The 20342-nt window shown below is 34.1% G+C and overlaps 1 protein-coding gene across 2 annotated transcripts in view; it reads left to right on the forward strand.

Moving 5' to 3' along the window:
• LOC142349565 (uncharacterized) overlaps positions 1–20342 on the forward strand; it is a 511473-nt gene that overhangs the window by 479162 nt on the left and 11969 nt on the right. For both annotated transcript variants that reach the window (XM_075401206.1, XM_075401207.1), the window contains 6 exons: positions 9095–9290; positions 9785–10037; positions 14546–14663; positions 15140–15282; positions 19457–19562; positions 20183–20292. In XM_075401206.1, the coding sequence (XP_075257321.1) occupies positions 9095–9290; positions 9785–10037; positions 14546–14663; positions 15140–15282; positions 19457–19562; positions 20183–20292 (926 nt within the window). The remainder of the gene's footprint in view (positions 1–9094; positions 9291–9784; positions 10038–14545; positions 14664–15139; positions 15283–19456; positions 19563–20182; positions 20293–20342) is intronic.

Below are 20342 nucleotides of genomic sequence, written 5' to 3' on the forward strand. Positions count from 1 at the left end.
ATTTTGGATTGCAGGAGGAATTCGGTATAAATATTTGAAAAATGCAAATAACTAGAGTAGTTTTTTAAATTTAAATTAGTTCAGTGAAGTCTGTTATAACAGTAAAATTTAAAAACAGTTGGTGTTTACTTAAAACCTAAAATAGGAAAAAGTAACCTGACTAATTATATTTTGTAATTTTACTGTGCAGAGAACAATTTCTCAGGAGAATGTAGAGTTTAAATTTGTGGACACTTTGTAAAACTAAATGCTCCAGAGCCATGTTTTGCGTTGAAATAACAAGTTACGAAGGAGGGTTGATTTGTGAGATGGGTTCATGCGGTGACTCCTTGGACAATTGCATACGCACTGAGATAATCAGCGTGCTTTTTCGAGTATCCAAAAGCTATTTCTCGGCCTCTTTTTTTAAACACAAACACTATGGTTTTTTTAACTCTCGACAAAACTAAAACTTTTAGGACCATGATGCCTGTCAAAATCCACTGGTTAGCGCAAACCGCGTAGGTGTCTCCAAGAGAAGATTATTTCACTAAAAACAAGGGCAACAAGGCCTAACTTTCCCTGACTTTTCCAATCATAGTGATTATAACCATAATTGTTGAAAATTAGTTAAAAAGCGAAAATTACTTCCCCCTAATGGCAGAAAAAGTTACCCATACGTTAAATGGAATGAGTATCCACAGTCGAGAGGGAATGAGCACTAGTATGCAGTACTGCCCTAGGGAGTGTTGAGCGTAAAGCATGAGTTTTGCCACGTTCTTGAGCAAACACAATCAAATTCAGCAAACAATTACGTAAGATAAGTCGCAACCCGTGACCAACCTTGCACGCCATCAATTGCATTTATACGTTCGGTCAAAATGTTCTAAATGATTTGACACGTCATTTTCTGCGGGTAGAAACTGATTGGTTTGAGTACGCTTCGGCACAAGGAAAACCATCCGAGGAATGCGAAAGAGCGCGAGAACAAGCAGAAACAGAAGAGATAAAGAGAACGCTCGAGCGGTGCAGTTGGTTCTCAGGGGGAGAAGTTGTAGTAATTGAGTGAGTTCTTTTTGAAACAACATAATTGCGTAGTTGCAGTGAGTGAAACCTCAAATTTAACTAAAAGTGTGGGTTGAGAAATTAATAAGTTTCTGGTCAGTAACAGTGGCATTGGGAGGCAGAATTTGTTAGTTCTGTAGTTTTTTCGCTTTAGAAGCCAATGGATTCAATTCTCCCTGGTAGTTTTGTTGAATTGTTTCAATTAGAGTGGATCATCAGTTAGCTTTGTTGCTGGTATTCACTTGATTCATTATCAATTAATTTGGAAAGGTTTTGAATTTTTTTGGGGCCAAAATTGTAGACTCCCAACAATTACACGAACCAGCAAACAAATTTTTTTGGAATTTTGATAGAGTTTTGGGCGCTAGCCAGTCCCCAGGTAGAAGCCTTCTAACGGCCGAAATACAAAATTCTACACTGTAAACTGTATCAATTTATAGTTTACACTGTTCAGGAAATTACCACGCATAAACATAAAGTTTAATTATTTTCCGTTCTCTTCTGAAGGCTCCAGAACTTTTCAAATCAAAGTGTTGGTTTAAGATTGGGAAAACATTTGGCCGAAATGGAGATTCATCATGGGCATCATTTTGTTTTAGTTCTTTGTACAATCAAATTTTTTATCTGTAGCTGCCTGTGAAGCCAGTCATGAAATTCTATCACCATTGGTGAGTGACTGTTGGCCAATTGTGATCTGTTTGGAGTCTTGAAAGTTTCTAAACCATAAGGATCTTATTCGAATTTATATATCAAAAGGTGAAGTATTCCCTTGATTGTTGCCCTCGCAAGAATATCTTTTACAGATCGCAATTTTATGACTCACAAAAATTTTTACAAATTATTGGGGTATATTTTGGAGCAACAATTGTTCTGCATTCAATTATTTTTCTAAGTTTTTCACATCAGTTCTCTCAAACGAACTGCTACAATGAATTTTGATGTTTCTTGCTGTGGAAAATCTGGGCGAACTGAACACGGAAAATATTTTCTAGAACATTAATCGACTTGAGCTCTGCAACATTTGGTTATTTGACTTTAAGACAATTTTGATGTAGTTTATTGGTCCATGTACAGCGTCGTGTGTCTTGCTATATTTTTCAATATTTTGCGGAACAAATCTTTTTTGAAACTACGACGCTCAACTCAAGAGTTGACTCAAAAGTTAGCTGGTATGGGAAAGTGAGGTACGCTATTTGAATGCGAAAGTGAAGTGTCTCCGATATTGAGATTTCATTGTTGGCAAGTTTTTGTGCACATATAGAACTGTAGTTCATATTATTTCATAAAAACTAGCTACGGGTCTATTGAACGGGTTTTTAACTGTTTTTTTACTGGTTTTGTTTGTTAGTTACTGGTTTTTTATGTGAAAACCCTCGATTTTTGCAAAATTCCCGCGCATTTTGCAAGGATCATGTTTGTGCATCATCCATAAATTCAAAATTTTTTTCGAAAAATTTCAAAATGTATTATGATTTTTTCCTGATTAGAGAAAGGAATCAAAACAGACTGTGCATGCCAAATTCCTCAAAAAATTGTTTGAGATCATTCTGCAAGGTCTTTAAAAACCCTCAAAATACTATGACACAGTACTGATTTAGCATTTTACTATTGATATTTCATGAATCAGTACTGGTTTACTATGACACTAGGGTCCGGGTGCGTACTCTGCAAAATACTTCGCCACCGTACAGTTGATTTCTGAATCGAGGCAGAGTTTCCTTGTCATGTGAAACTGTTGTTCATGTGAAACTGATAAAGTTACATAATAATTCATTTTTGAGTGCTTCAAAATTGGGAAACTCTGATCGTATTTTTTGGCCTACATACTTCGATTCTTCTCGTTGTGATGTTTAATTTTTGGCATAATCGTTGGCTTTATAGTGTCTTTAATTGTCTTAGGGCACTGAACATTTTTGTAAACTTTCAATTGCTGCAAACTTATCTAAAAAAATATTTATAAAGCATCTATCTAATGGGTCTGCAGTTCTTGACAAAAAAGAGAAATAGATGACCCCCATATCACATCTCGTAGTGAGCACGTTTTGTGTGTTCACACGCCCGTTTTATATCTCTACATGTGTTTTGAAAATATTCCATATAACAATGAACAATTTGCAACAATAAACAATTTGGAAAAAAATTGCAAAGCAATTTTTTTTAAATATTAAACTGAATTTGACCTCATAGAGTCCAATACCTTCTTCGAAGCTCAGCCCAAATTTTGCGTCTAACATCAAAGAGAACAAAATAATGTCAGAGAAATAAGACTTGTCAAAATAATCGCTTAGCTAGTTCAAAACTGCTGCTTATGGGGTACTTTATTAGTTATAAATGGTAAAATTCCTCTTGAAATTGCGTAATTCATTGCTTACTCTAGCAGCAAAAAGGACAAGTAGATTACGATGATTACTTTTTACTAAAATTTGTCCTAATTTTGCTAATTTAATGGCCAATAAACCGTTCAGTATAACTTGTTGAAGTTTAATAAGTAACATTTAAGAATATCGGAAAATAAATTTTTAATTCGTCGTTTAAAAGGTTCTCTTGACTGCCTGTCAACCGTTTTTATGTTATTCTTGTTTCGGAATAGTTTTGTCTGCTTTTGACATTTGCTCTTTTGTTTATTAAAAAGTGCTTTAATTGTTATCCTACCTATTTGAAGATCAAAATTGACCTTTAAACGGTTGAAAATTGATCAAAATTGGTATTTGATTGAATTCCAATTGAACCCACAGTGTTAGGGGCTCATTTTTTGTATCTGAAGAAATTGAATCATTTTGAAATTTAAATTTGTGAAAGTTAGTTTGTTTGTTCCGCTTCAAATGGAAAATTTAGTGTCGGTAAATTCAACGGAATCAGAAGCAATTTCTTTGCAAAACTGGGAAGATATATTCCCCAAAGCCTCCCATGCAGTTTTTGGGCTCAAAGTCATTTCTGCAACCCTATCTATGTTCGGAATACCTGGAAATATTCTGACTATGATGGTAATAGCGCAATGGGATAACTTGACCTCTGGCGCGGCTTTCATGTTCAGTTTGGCGCTAACTGATCTTTTGACTGTCGTGTATGACGGAGTGATTGACCTTTTACTGCCGCTATTCGGGTTTGAAATGACGTCACTAAATGACGTATTTTGTGCTGTCGGAAATCAGTTCACGTGGGCGAGTACTCTCAGTTCGTATTACGTAACAGTTCTGTTCAGCTTGGACAAATGTCTGGCCGTATTGTTTCCGTTTAAGTACAGAAATCTTGGAAAACCCAAAGTTTGTGTTATTGGGACGACTGTTGTGTATGTTTTGATGTTTTTGTGGTCGAGCGCTGGTTTGTTTGTCTATCGATTATCACCCGTTGACAACGTGTGCAGGTTTGTCAAATTTGATGTCATATCTCGCAATTTTTTCAACAATATTCGACCGACAATCAGTTTGTTCATAAACGGCATAATTCCGATATCGACCGTTGGTTTGTTCACGACGGTCACTATTGTGAAACTTCGTTTAACTGCAAATCGTCGAAGCGAGAAGCAGAAATCCGAGAGCGTCGATCGCCAAAACCGAAGAGACATGGAAGTCGTTCGGCAAATGATTGTTGTTTGTTCAATCTTCGTCTTCTGCTCGCTGATAAACGCGGCGTGTGTTGAAGCGATGATGAGCAACCCGCGCTTGACTATGGAACAGGAAAAGAACTATAATATTTATCAAGGGGTCATGTTCGTGTTGCAGGCTGTCATAAATTCGGCTAATTTCTACATGTATGTCATATTCGGCCAGAAATTCCGCACCACATTGCTGGAACTAGTTCAAAAGAAAATGAAGTCGATGTTTAAACGATAGACGAACTTCTTGGTCCATGTTTCCTCCTGACCAAATGACCTGTGATTGCATGACTCAATCAATTACTTCAAGATAACAAATTTTCCATATTTCACCTTTCATTCCTGACCTCTGAATCTTTTTCCTTTTTGTTAATTAAATGTTTGTTCAACTATTTTCTGCTTTTTTGTGATAGTTTTCATTTGACCCGAATAAAAATTTGTTCACGAGTTTGAACTGAAAAAGTGATTCGAAATTTTTTAGAGAGTCCTAATTTTTAGTAGATATTTAGTTCCAGTTTGACTTCTCTATGCGACTTTAATCAATTGCCAAGTTGTTTAACGACCTCGCTGGTTAATATTTGAAAGCTCACCAGGAACACAAGATTCACACTTTGTGGAAAATTTTTCAAGTTTTCTGAAAATTTTATTGCAGCAGAAATGAACTCTAGAAAATAAGTTTCATGGGAGCTTTTCAAGGAAAAGTTTACATAATTTCGACAGAAGTTGATGTAAACCTAAAAGGTATAAACACGCATTTGCCCGTAACAGACCTTAACGACAATTTCTTGGTAATTCCTTTGCCGTTTTAAGCCGCTTGCTTGTTCAAAAGACTTCTGAGCGATTCAAAAATCAGACTTAAAATTACAGTAAAATTTTGAGAGGAATTTTAAAATCAAACTGTCAAATTTGGATAAATAATTTTAAACGATAAGACAGCGCTCTATATGCGATTTTTTTTATTTATGTAAATCCGATATAACTTATTACATTTATTTCTGGATGAGAACTTTTGATGTATTTTTGGAAATTCAAATTTTGTTCTTCAGATTTGAAAAGCCTTTACTTTTGGGGCGTGCAATTCCTTTTAAATTGGGGAGTGAAGATTATACAGAGCCACTGCCCGTCCGTTTTTAATTGCTATGCAAATCCTACAAAAGTTTTGTAGAACCATGTTGTTTTTACCCCAAAAATGGTTATTGTTATCTTGTGGTGAATTAAGCATATGCGCAAGGTGTAAACAAAATAAATTTGAGGAGACACACGTTTAAAAAATCACAAGAATTTTAGAGTTTTGTGGTATTCTGTTTTACCTCATATTTTTCATAGTGTACTATTCGATACCACTTAGTCTGCCATGTACAACATTAAAAAAAATGGGGTGCAAACATAATCGGGGACAAGAAGAACTCATCAATCGGATCTAGAAATTAAACACCCACGGAAAAAAGTGCAAAAAAAATTTGCACCCCCACGGAAGTAAAGTCGTATTTAAAAACTGAATTTCGGTCGTGATTCTGTGATAGCTTCATATCAGGTCCCACGCATCACGTTTGTCATTTATTAGTATGATATTTAGTGTCCAGCAAATTTGCAGTTGTTTTCGAATTACCTTTTTTTAGACGTACAGGGAACTACTAAACAGTCTTTCCTCTCAGGTTTCGTTTTTAAACTCACTTTGCGCGACGATGCAGTGGTATTTTGGTGTTAATGCAATCGCTAGAGTTGTTCAATTTTTTTTGTTTTCATGAAGCTGCGGTAGGCTTTCCTTTAGAAATTCCAAATTTTGCAAATTTTAAAGCGCATTGCTGTATATTTTGACATGATAATTTTTAGTATTTTGAATTACAACACTCAATTATCCCCTCATTCTTATAATTTTTTCTAACAAATGTTTTTCTGTGATTGAATAGGTTTTCTTTTTCTAATGAATTGTTTTATGTTTAATTTTATTTCAGCCGTGGATGGAATTAAATGAATTATGTTCTTCGCGATGTTTTTATCTGTGGGAAAATAAGATGCTGTTCGTGTTTAAATTGTAATCTTAGGACCCTGACAAAAGAATAGATTTAAAATAAAATAAGTTTCAAATTAGAAAACCATTGATTTAACATTAGTTTACAAATATTGAGATGCTGTTTTGCCAATTCGGAACCTCAACGGTTTGTAACCAAAACGGAGAGGTTTTTTCTAATTTGAAACTTATTTTGAATATTCAAATAAGAAGAGAGAATTAATGGATTACTTGCTGTGAACCATCATGACATCTATAGCAAAATGTTATCTCTCTTGAAATTTAACTAATTTTATGACTTTCAAACTGCGAACAAGATGACTTGCTTATTAATGTGAATTGCACAGAAATTTTCATCCTTAACCTCGGTAGACACTCTATTACGACCAGCCCAGAAGCTAGAACAAATGAGATCGATGGATTTTCAAAATGACTATTTCGATGACGCTCTACAAATCTTTAATTGACCCAAAACCATAATAGGTCAAAAGAAGATAAAAATTGTTCCATAGTTGTGAAAATATTACAGTGCAAACAAGAAAAGAGCTGCAGTTTGATTTAAATCCTAAATTTCTATAAATTTTTTTGTATTGTGATTTTTGCATCGTTTTAGTTTTTGAATAATGATGTCGGATAGTGCGACGAGCAAAAGTTTGCTAACTCCGAAACTATGCTTTAAATTGCACAACGAAATCATAACAACTGAAACAACGTTATAACGAACAAAAAAGCGATGTTTCTATGTTGTTCTTTTTAATCCATTTATTCCATTCAGTTTTTGAAAATAGCGGTACCTATGCTCTACAACAACCAACTAACAACCAAACAGTTTGTTACGAACAACAGGTGACAATGCTTCAAATGATGTTAAAAGATTACAAACAAAAATTAGCTGAAATTGCTTCCTGTGATCACTTCCCGCCACTCTTTAAATGTTTTTTTTAATAATTGAATGTTGCTCATCTGAGCTCCAATGTTTTCTTGCGAAGACAATTCCTTTTTGCAGCAAAAAATTGAAGAAATGCCAAACACTTGAAAAACAGTAGTATTGTACAATTTTAATTTGATGTGCTCTTAAGCGATTTTATTTTTCCTTTTAGCAACTGTTAAAAACGTTGATAAGGAAGTGATTTTGGAATCTACTTTCAGTCAGAATGCGATCCAACGCTGCATGGTAGGAACTTTTTGCGATGTTCGAACTGCTGTCTTAATTTCTAATGAAAGAGAACTGTAAAAAAACTCCCACAAGTTTCTTTCATCCAAAAGTTTAAGTTGCCCACTTCACCCCATTTTTCTGTATTATTTCTTCGTCACTTCAAAGCATCAAAGAGGCAATTAAAAGAACCTTGGTAATTTAGTCCAGATCTTTAATTAAAATTAGGCAGTTGTCACAAACCATAGAAATTGAAGTGATAGAGGGGCAACTTTAGGCCTCTTTTTTCGGAATGTTTGAAGTTTGAGGGATTTTGCACGAAGTATAAATTTTGCACAAGACTTTTTTGTAACCATATTGGCCGGCAATGAGAAACTTGGGGTTCAAAACTATTGAATTTAATTTTTTATGGGCTTTTAACTCATGTTATCAAAGTACACGAAAAATCGTGTGAAAAATGAACACACGGGTTAATTTTTCTCGTGTGAAAACACATGACTTGCGACTATCACACGCAAAATTGTGTAATTCAATGTTCACACGACGAAAAATTGTGTAATCCCACATGAGAAAAATTTAGAGTGCACACATATGCGTGATAGCCGAGTGTGGCGTGATAGCCGAGAGGTGAGGTGTGTGATTCACACGCCAATGATTGAGAGTTCAATCCACTGCCTCCGTGAAGCTGTCTGTGTAAAGATGAGCTCTTACTTAACCGTAGCTTCAGGTTGACCATAGCCTGACCAATGTTGGCTGCAATGATGGCACGACGTGAAAATTTCAGACGCAAAAAAAGTGGCCATAGTCAACAAAAAAGAGCAATGCTGCTCATAAAAAGAACAGTCTGAAATGTGAGGAATAATAAGAAAAAGGGCAGCTGAGAACAGGCAGCAATAGCCTAATGCTGTTTCGCTGCGATTACGCAGGAACCAGAAATATAAAAATTATAATTATTATATGCATCACAGATAATATAATTGTTTAGATCTGAGTCAATGATGGTGTTGGTGGTATCATCAAGCCAAGATTAGTTTCAGAAGATGAATTCATGGTAAAATTAAAGCACAACGAGTGAATGATATTGAGTTTGTTATGAACTTGAAATATAAGCTTTCAACTGTCTAAAATTACTGATTTTTGATTCATAGTAGCGTCTAAGCTCGGAACGTAATACATTGGTCGACTCTTTTTTGCAGGGGGGGGGGGGGGGTATATTCATAATTTTGTTTCCTCGTTTATGAATGGCGTTCGGATATTGTAAAAAGTAAAAGTTGGTCTTCTAATCTTATAGGTGACAAAAATATGCTAGAGAAAGGACTGAAACGGAAAACAGATGATCTACTTGAGAGCCAAGGACAACTGAAAGACTTAGCTGATAAACTGGAGCGATTGGCTGATGTGGAACAAACTTGTTCACAACTTATCAATGAGATGAAGGACAAACAGGCTGAAAATGAAAAACTGAACCGACAAATTGAACAGGAAAAGTAAGGAAAATTGTGTCAGTTCTTATTATAGCCACTCCCCGTGAAATTATAGTCACCTCAATATGGTGCATTTACGATAAGTATTTACGGGATTATATGTACGGGTTTTTCCCATTATAACCCCCCAGCTTAGTGGTCAGATAAGCTATAGCCCCCCATAAATATACCATAATGGTGGCTATAATTTCACGCAATCTCTGTGATTAGGAAAAATTGAATTGTCCGATAGGCACTTTCAAAATCTCGCCGCTATCAACATGGTGAAAACATGTCCGTGGTAAATTTTTTGGTATTTTGAGAAATTTTGGCCTAAAAACATCGAAGCTAAAAAGAAAATTGCCGATATTTTATATGAGCATTTATAATGAAATTGTTAATTTTTTAAGTATTGTGTCCAAGTGTCATTCAAAATCTCGAAAAAAAAACATCTTTTCGTCTTCAGATCTATTTAGAATTGAGAACAAAAAAACATCTGGAAAGGATTTCACTTTCAGGAATAATTTGAAAGAATTACAACGCCAGCACGAAGACACGAAAGTTGAGTTATCACACGTAGCTGATGTGAAAGACGACTGTCTCAAAACGATTCACGACTTAAATGAGCAGCTGAGATTGGCCGACGAAAAGAAGAGAGATGCTACAATTGAATCAGAAAAGCTTGCCGAGGAGTGTAAAGAGAAAGACACAATGTTGAATGAGGTTGCTGCTGAGATGGAGACACTCAAAACTCTAATTGGTCAACTTGAGGTATCCAAAATTTGTTTTGTTTTTAAAAAAAAGACCGAAACTCTCTTAGTAATTACCCATGGACGAAGTTTGAAGCAATTATTGCAGTCGTGTGCGTCTTTTGACGACTCGGAACAGGAGTATTGGCATTTATAAGTTTTTTAGCTGAAGCGTAGCCCCCCCCCCACCCCCCTCAACCACCTCGCATTATATACACACCTAACCTAAACCCACCACCCACTGAATTTACACTACCCTCTCCTACAACACCGCCAGCTCCATCTGTCACCATTATCAATATTAATATCGAAAACATTCAATTTTTTTTCATATTAATATATCACCTTGAGTATCCCTAAGTTTATGCTAGCGACAACGAAAGCTGAACCCTTGCCTGTCGTTCTGGAGAAAGTCCTCGGAATTTAGTCGCTGAGTGTCTATAATTTATCCCAAATGATTTTTGGTCAGTAAATGAATTTTTTTCACGACTAGGTGTTCTTGCTTTGTGCAAGTCACCTTTAAAGTTGGTTTTCTGAGCCGTGAAAATTCTAACATGCATCTTCAAGTTTCTGATTTTCTTTTTCTTTGTTTCTTTTATTTTTTGTTCTCTTTTTATCTTCAATGACAGTTAGAATTAAAAGTGATCAGTTAAAGAAAATTATTTGAAAACGTTTTGATTATTTGAAATGGATTGATTGAAAAAACAAGGAGGCTCGGTAGTGTGCGTTTGCACATATTGTTTCGAACCCGCTCATCCTCACTTTTGGCTTAATTGTTTACCAAATGAGGAAGAGGTAGAAAACTTTCGAAAATTAAGACATTGTTACAAAAAATTATTGTATGCCTAAAAAATGTGTGTGCCCTCAAATCATATAGTAAAGTAAAAAAAATGGCACATTAGAGGGCTGATGAGACGGAACACAAAACCAAATAAGAACAAACATTATCAACATCCAAGCCTTATTTGAAAAAAAACTTAATAAAAAAGTCAAAACAGCATCGAATAATAGCTATGCTAAAAATAATTTGTATTTGACTACAAAAACAATGGGAACAGTCCTTAATGAGACTCGAGTAGACAGAAAAAAAAGCAAAAATGGCAAAGTTAAAAAAATACGATTTTATTCATTGAAAGCAAATGATATCAAATAAAGAAAACCATTATATATAAACTGAAACCATTAAATAGGTTTATGTTAATTAATAACTCCTTACGAAGTGCTTGAGTCTTGTCATTATCCAGAAATTTTGTACGTCTAAAAACAAATCAAAAATACAGACGAAAAACGAGAATTCAATTAAATTTTGCAAGAAAACGGTTTCGAAGCTGTTGAAAATTTATTCTTTTGAGAATAAGACAAAATAAAGTGCTCTTTATGTGATCAACAATTATGTGATATTTGAGTTTTGAATAACGTGACTTGGTGAGAAGTAGAGAAAAGGAACCAAAAAGGGCAAAGTTAAAAATGTAATTTTCGAAAACAATTATTTTCAACATCATAAAAACCTTAACCTTCAACTGAAATCAACAAACAGGTTCTTTTGTTTCTCCGAAGAAACTCGTTGAGATCTGTTTTCTTTCAGAACAAGCCTTACGTCTACAAAAAACGACAAATAGAGAAAAACTCAAAAAATAAATAAATTTTTGCGAAAAACGGGTGTCGAAGCCGTTTAAACAATAAGCAACGCACTTAAAACAATACCTATGTTCAGTTGTGCCTGTCATCAACAGCAATAATGTAATAAGCGCCCTAAAATCCTTGAGATAAGTTGACAATGAGACAAAAAACAGCAAAGAGTTGAAAAATACGTCTGTATTTTTTTCAAAAAATTTGATTTCAAAGTCATGAAAGGCTTTAGCTATCAACTGGATTCAGTAAATAGGTTCCTTTGTTCATCCATAGGAAGGCACTAGGACCTGTAATTATCAGGAATTTTCATAGGACTGCAAAAAGAGCGACGAATGAATTCAAAAATGAAAAATTCCATTAAATGCTGCTGCAATGCGGTGCCGAAGAGATTGGAACCGTTATCTTTCAACAGATGAAATTGATATTTTCAATTGCTCCTTCCATTTTCTAACGCTAACAATGTGATATTTACCCTGTCAATAATCTGACAGAGCAAGAACAAAAACAAAGGAAAAATATCCAAAAATCGAACATTTTGTGAAAACTTGTAATTTCAAAGCCGAAAACCATTCCTTAAAACGTAAACCGCATAAAAATTAATTTTTAATCGTGTATTTACTGACCATAAGCAAGCTTTTGACGAAATAAAGAGATTAATTAGCATGGCAAAGCTCAATAATTTATTGTTTTTTTGAAACCAGAGTTTTTGAGAGTCAAGTTGCGATTGAAAAAGCTAGATAGGTTTTTTTTTATAACTCCTTAGGACGCTCATTGGACCTGTCATTAAGAGGCCTCGATTTGAATGTTCTCCTCTACTAAACTAAACCTGCTCTTGTTTTTGGTCTGTTACGAACCCGTAATTTTTATAATTTTTATGGATATGGATGTTTTGACAAACAAAATTTATATATCAAAAATGAATGTTGCGTTTTGGATAATTATCGAGTTAAATTAGCAAAACAACGACAAAAGTTTAATTCAAGAACGCTCAAAGGACGTGCAAGTAAAACTAGCTCTCTTTGGTGTTAACAAAGATTGTGTCAGCAGTTTTAGTTGTGTTTATTTGGCAAAAATAATCAAAGTGGTATAAAGATGCTTCTTTCGTGCCATTTTCATGAAAAAAGGCTGATTATGAAAAGTTTATCTAAACTTTTGGCCAAAAAATGGGATCAAACAGTTCAAAAACACTCTTATATTTTTAGAGGTGAAACCAATAGCAATATCAGTATCAATTGTAACATACTCTTCAGCAAAATTGGCAAACTAAAAAAACTGCGTTAAAATCTCTCAAATGTTCAAAACTTTCAACCTCAATTACTCCGCGGAGAAAAAAAACTTGTTTGAAGAAAAATCTTTTTAATTTCATATTCTATGCTGGTTCAACTCAAAACCCTCTACGATAAATATATCGACCGGTTAAAATTTTCTGAACAAAAAACCAGTTGATTATATAGTTCCTCCCCCACTAACGTGGGTCGGAACAAAATTTGTTTTTCACGAGAAAAGTGGGAGAAAATTTTCCCCTTTATTATCATTTTCAGGTTATATTCACAAAATAATGATGTCTTTTGAGGAAGCTCAATTTTTTGTACCAAAAGTATCTGAAACGTACAAAATGAGCGGTAAATGAAATTTAATCAATTTGTACTTAAGGTTCTAAAACTGAACGCATAAAAAAGCGCTAAAAGCAAGCTTCTAACAAAGGAAACAAATCCTCACCCACAATTAGCCAGTTCAGCAAAACTTATACAGCAAAAGACCTAATAAAAAAATTTAAATTGACGGCATGTTGTGTCTCTATTCAGCGAAAATTGCTTTACTCTGAGGCTTTTATTTCTGTTTTAGATGTTTCGGCTTATTTCTGAGTTCAGCATTTTTCAAAAGAAATGGTACGACTAGTACCAAAAGCAAGTAGTATTTACAACGAGTTTTGTACAATACAGTAAAAATTCGTGATGTCTGAGGAATTTAGAGCAGAAAGCATACCATGCAATTGATGTTGAGATCAAATTGCTGAAAAATTCCGAGTACTGAACTCCGAGTAGTAACTAAACTCCTGAATACAAAATTTTAAGCAGCAATCAATTTAAGCCCAATTTTACCATGCAGTCTGAGACTATATTTTGCATTATTAATGGTCGGAACTGATCACATAACAAAATGTCCACATAACTTCAAACCTCGATAACCCCGAGGAAAAAAATGAAATTCCGCTTTACCTATTTGTTTTTCTCTATTATAAGTTTGAAAGAAGCTGTTAGTGGCTTTAGTATCAACAAAGTTGCTTATTATGACAGTTGGCACTCACAATTTTACGTTATTTGCAAACCTTTTTGTTGATATTGCAGAACGATACAAAACAATGATCGAAATTGATCAGACCTTTTAGTAAAGAGGAAATACAGATCTCAAAAGAAGGTTTTCTGAAGGACGAAATCTGCAGAATCATTCATTCTAACAACAAATCGACTTTGAAACCAACACATAGTTAACTGATCAACTTGCTCTTGCAGTAGAGTTCGACTATATCTGAGGTCATTCGTTTAGGATTAAAGTTTTTTGTTTTGAATTTTTCGGTATTGGCGTCTTGGAGCACAATCATGTCCTTATATATATCTGCGTTAGCCTTTGACAGGTTCGTAGTGCGCTCGTATTTTAAAGTTTTGTCAATGGAATTGAATTTTGGCATAAAACTAGAACAAAAGTTTATTGAGCAAATAGCAGTTATAGTCCATGTACAATGGGCGAAGTGGTTCTCTTTAACACAAAATTTGATGGTTTGTTGCGCTGTCAGAATCTTGTTACACCTGGAATAAAAGCGAGGAATACTTTACGTAAACCGTCTTTAATTCTGATTTTCAGTCAAAGAGTTAAACGTCTGTTCATTGTGATTTTTAGCAAGAGAAGGAGCAACACTTAGCAGAAGAGGATGAAGTGAAAGAGGCTATGAAGGAAGATCTCAATGAACTTGCCCAACTTGAGGACAGCATCCGCAAACAGATTGAAGTTGTTGAAGGTATGCTAGTTATCATGCTGATTTTAATTCTTCTTACGAAGCATAGTCGGACTGTTGCTCACATGTTTTCTGTTCTCTATGTAAATTTTTTTGTGATCAGTGAACATTTTTGAGAGAGTTGTAATTGTTGCACTGGTTGTTGTGTATTTTAAAGCTAGGATAAAATCTGATGTTTGGTGCGTGAGTTTTACTGATTACCGCTAAATCACAAGAGACTTTATGAATTGGGGATAATATTTCCCCGTCATTGAGAAAATTGTAAAACTTCTCGTGGAAACTTTGATTATTGCTATATAGACGACTGAAAGGTTTGTGGGGGAGGGATTGGGTGGGGTGAAATGACAAGTACTGCATAACTACTTCATGAATGACTAAAAAGAAGTTGCCCGCTTGCTATTATTCACCCCCAGTTACAGTTGATGCGTTGTTGTTGTTTTACATGGTTCAATAGATATTTCAGACATTATTTTTTTCAGATGAGTTAAACGAAGCTGATCATAAATACATTGAACACGAGGCCGCGAAAGAGCAAACACATGCAGAGTTACAACAGTTGCAGAATGAGATGAATGAGACAGCCCACAGGATTGAAGAGATAAACAGCCAACTAGAACAGCAGGTTTGCTCTCTCATTGGATCTGTTCAGCCTCCCCCCAAGCGTAGTGGGCTTATGACTTTTACGCCGCTAGGCGCACGTGCTATCTTTACATACTAAAATTTGAACTTTGTAGCTTCATGTGATAGACTGTAAGGGCACGCTATGCACGCTTATTTCAACATTTTTGAGACACGCTCTACCTTGGCAGATTTTTAAAATGAGAAAAATTACTAGGCTTTAATAAAACATGCACCTGAGTATTTCAAACAGGATCGGGTGACTTTCCTAAGGTCTCTTTGAATTTTGACCTACAACCCAGACTGATTGGCGTATGATGTCTTGCAAGTGCTGAAACATTCCAAAAATTTAATGTTGGCAATGAGTTAAGATTTTATTTTGTTTCTGCTAATAGTTGAGAATCCAATTACGTGATTTATGTACCTTAAAATTGCTTATTGTTCAAATTTGGATATGCAAATTATTTTCTGTATGCGTTAAATTAATTTTTCTGTATTTTTGCATACGTCAGTGTTGAAAACTTTTTTTTAAAAAACCGTAAGTCGCGTTATTAATATGCGTAGAAATGATATTAAGTCTTTTGAAGTGTTAGCCTCTATTTCGCAGCCTTCTCTAGGGGGTTGTTAATAGGTTAATGCATAATTTTTAGTAACAATGAAATGGTTTTCAACATTTCAATATCACGATTTTCTGAAATATTTTATAAACTTTGCATTTTCTTTCAACTTTTTAGAAAAATTTTTGCTGTGTTCTGATTTTTTCGATCTTTAAACTTTTTTTCGGCCTATGAAACTTTTTTAGGTTTTGCAGATGGGTTAATGGAAAGATACGAGTGTAATATATGTCAATGTATTTAACATGATACTACTGCGAAATTTATAACCTTCAATAAATATTGCAATTTTCATTTTTTAAAAGTTTTTGTCATATTTGTCATGTTTCTGGAGTTTTTCCGTCTTTTGTGGTCAATAAACCCATTCAAGGGCTTGTGCATAGGTTAATAGGTACATTTAAAAGGGTCATTATTGGCTTTCGGGCTAAAAGCTTCAAGGTATTAAAAGCTTATTTTCAGCAATGACTATATTTTTATTTAGTGTGTTTGATTTTTGCAGTTTCTCAACTTTTGAGACTCATTATCTTATTGGCTTGCATTGTTCAACTAATCTCCTGCTCAGATACAATCGTTTTGAGTTTTTCATTCAATTCTTTGGATTGAATTTTTGGCCTGCTATGTTATGAAATTGGTGCTTTCGTTTTTTTTATGACGTTTCCTACGTTTTTGAGAGGTATCGAAGCGAGATAAAATGCATAGCAAGATTAAGTGGTGAGCAGCTTTCTATTTTGACTTTATTTTAATTTTTTTTTATTAATTTGGTTAGTTTTTTACCCGACCGCGCGCCAAAAAGTTAGAGGAATTGCCCAATATGAGTCGGTTGTTGATTAGCTGCCATCATCGTCTCAGCCGAATATTATAGGGCTCCTTTTTTACAGTTAAAGAATTTGAATTGTATAGGGCGCTATCTTTTTTAATGATCTGTTCACACATTTTCGACGCCAAATTGAAGTGATGTTTTTGGTCACACCGAAACAAGAAATGGAGCGAAAAAGCGAGTGGTGTGGCGGCGTGAATTTGTTTTCAAAGTAGATTTGAAGGCATTGAGAAAATTCTTTCTCGATTGTGGTGTTATGTGTTTTGTTCACATGAGGAAATTTTATATTGCTTTTTGCTATTTTTTCAAAAAAAAATTTTGATGGGATTACTCCAAGTCGTTCTCCTCATCCATTTATTGTCCATCTGGTCGTAAATTTGAAAAAAAAAGTTTTGAATTCTGCTTTATGGACTGTTTTATGTACTTCGTGGAACAGATAGTTGCTTTGCTATATCTTAGTTCACTGCTTGTATAACATTTTGCATGAAAATTTTTTGACTTCTCTAGTCTAGTTGCATTTTTCGCTCATTCTGTTCAAATGGTTTTTAAACTGCAGTTGCGCAGCAAAGCAATCTAAAGTGAACAGAATCATTATCAAAAAAGAAGATTAAAATGAAAACGGGATAAGCTCATAAACCCAATTTTAGATTCCCGCTGCTTGCACTTTGTTCTTAAGTCTTAGATAAAATCTCTAATGTTTTTTGGCCTTGATGCTATCCCCCTGCATCCTGTCATTAAGAAACGGGAGTATGCATAATTGCAAAATACAATCAAACTAGTTCGCAATTTCAAAAAGTTTTTGAACAAAATATATTTTTTATCATTGTTTTTCTGTTTTTTGATTCCAAATGTGTGGTATGGGAATCAATGACGGCTATTTTTGGCAATCTTCCGGGTATCTTTAGTAATTGCTGCTGTCGGCAACCCAAACTGTTTTTTTAGGTGGTCGTTTTTCAAAATTCAAGGAAACGTTGAGGGCGCTGTTTTTATGCGAATGGAAGAGCTGTAGTGACCTTTTTTAATTGGTGCAGTGTTCTTAAAGCAAGATGTTAAAGTCGATGCCGCACCTGACAAAATTTTTTTTCTTTAATTTGAGAGGAAATTACCAGAAAGCTTCGTTCTTAAAGGTTTTGGCAAGTAAAATATGTGTAAATAATTTTATGCTGAACGCGCAAAAAAAATTGATCATAATCAGAGATTTTTTTCCCTTGGTCTTAATTTTTGGTGAAAATTTATATTTCTGGTTGTTTTGGCGAACTTTGGATTCGATTCCCATGATTTTTATGCTTTTTATTTTACCTTTATTGTACTAGATTATTTTTACGTCAATCATACTAGATAATTACGTCAAATTTACTTTTTATGTGTAAATATAAAAATATGTGTAAATAATTTTATGCTGAACGCGCAAAAAAAATTGATCATAATCAGAGATTTTTTTCCCTTGGTCTTAATTTTTGGTGAAAATTTATATTTCTGGTTGTTTTGGCGAACTTTGGATTCGATTCCCATGATTTTTATGCTTTTTATTTTACCTTTATTGTACTAGATTATTTTTACGTCAATCATACTAGATAATTACGTCAAATTTACTTTTTAAGCATACTAGATTTGTCTTATATACGTTAAATTTTCTCCTGTACATTTTGAAAGTTTTCTAATGATTTATATTGTTTTAGTTTTAGAATTGCTGAGCTTTGATTCGACTGTACTTTTGTTTTAATTCATATATACTTTAAATTGTTTGTGTCAAGGAAAGATTTTTACATTTATGTCAAACTTTGGCCTGTACATTATGAAAGTTTTTGATGATTTCTGCTGTTCTGTTTTTCAAAATATTTTTTGTTAAACTGTATGGTTAGTAAATGGGGTGGCTAATTTGTGTTTGATGTTGCGGGGAGGAGACAAAGAAGTGTTTAATAGCCTGTATTTAATTAAAATGAATGCAACGCTGTCATTGTTTTGCCGTTTTGCCTTTTTCTAAATTTGTGTTTGGTGTGCTTTTCTGTGTGGTCAGTTGTTGAACAATTATCAAGGTCCGATGAGAGAAGGTATTTGGACCATTCAAATTTAAGAGATCAAGGTACAAGTTTTTGAGTAATGGTTGCATTTCGGTCCTTTATTATTTTTGCCTTCCATCGGTTTCCTTGATTCTTATCGTTTTGTTTTTAATTGCTTTTGAACGAAGTTTGGACAAATTTTTGAAGCAAATTTTTTGCTTCAGCATTTTCGCAATTTTTGTTCCTGTGAACATTCTTTGACTTTATCGCACAGAATGTGACTTTTTCTTGTGAAATTTTGTTACTCTAAGTAGGCAGATGAAACGGTGTTTGAACTATAATTAATTCATCTCCCTCATAGCAACTTCTGTTCACGTGCCGCAATTTTGCTTCAGGTTTTACTTGACTTTTTGGTCATTTTTTTAATTTGCTCTCTAAGTTTGTAGCAATTATATTAGTCCTGCTGGTATTTTATTGCCTTTTCTGTACCAACGACTAATTTTTTTTGGCTGACCAGTTAACTGTTCGTCCTCAAAAACGGGATGAACAGCTAAAGCCTGGAAAGTATTCAGTGGTTGAGCAGCTCTCTCAGAGCTTTACTAGTCCCTAAAGACGTCAAGGTATATTTGTTTTTTTTTTAATAAAAAACTGTGTTTCTCAAATAATTGATCTTTATTGATACTAATTGGCCGTTTATCCATGTATTCTATAATATAACAATATTTGTTGTATTTGTTTTGTGTTTAGGCGGCTGATGATGAGGCACTAGATTGGAATGAATCAGTTCAGGAGCGAGTGGCTCTCGAGACTGAAGGTCGAAGAGCTGTTGCTAAGATGCAGTTCTTGGAACAGGGTAAATAACTCAGTCAATTCATCAAACATACATTCTCGCTCAATTGTTTTTTTCTGAAAATAGTGAATTCACAACATAGTTCAAAAGTTTAAACGTATACGTACAAGAAAGAATATTTTTTTAATTGATGGAGTGAACTTCCTTTATTTTATTTCTCAGTAAATTTCAAACCAAACGCGAACATAAATTTCGGTGTTTTCCTCCCCAAATAAGACGCTTGGAAACAGCTTCGTTAATTTATTTGATTGATGATTTCGGTAACACTATCAGTAATGCAATCACATTGTGTTTATCGAATTGAGTGCGTGTTCTGATGTGAACTGTAGATGGTCTAGCCGATTGGTCTCTAAAATAAACATAAGTGGTCCCTAATTATTACTGTATGTATTAAACTATTTGTGGATATTTAACCTTTCATTTACTTTTTGAAGCATAATTAATTTTGAATTTTGTTTATACAGATCTTAAAAATTCACATCAATTTTGATGTCAATGATACAAAAAACAAAATCAATATTGAATATTTTTGGCATGGATTTGATGTTCGCAATTGTTTATAACTGTTATAACTCTTATATAACACTTTAAACTTTGTTATGTAACTTCTTTCACGATTTCAGAGAAACAAAAGTTGCGAGACCATCTGGAGGATCTGAAAGCAAAGGACGAAAACATAATCTCAGATTTGAACATACAAGCACTGGAAGATGAATTATTCAAACAAACTCAGGTACTGATTTTTTTCTTTTGTCTTATGTTTCATAAAACTCGATTTGCTAA

This window comes from Convolutriloba macropyga, chromosome 11, assembly GCF_964194025.1.
Source record: "Convolutriloba macropyga chromosome 11, txConMacr16.3, whole genome shotgun sequence".
Taxonomy (NCBI): domain Eukaryota; kingdom Metazoa; phylum Xenacoelomorpha; order Acoela; family Convolutidae; genus Convolutriloba; species Convolutriloba macropyga.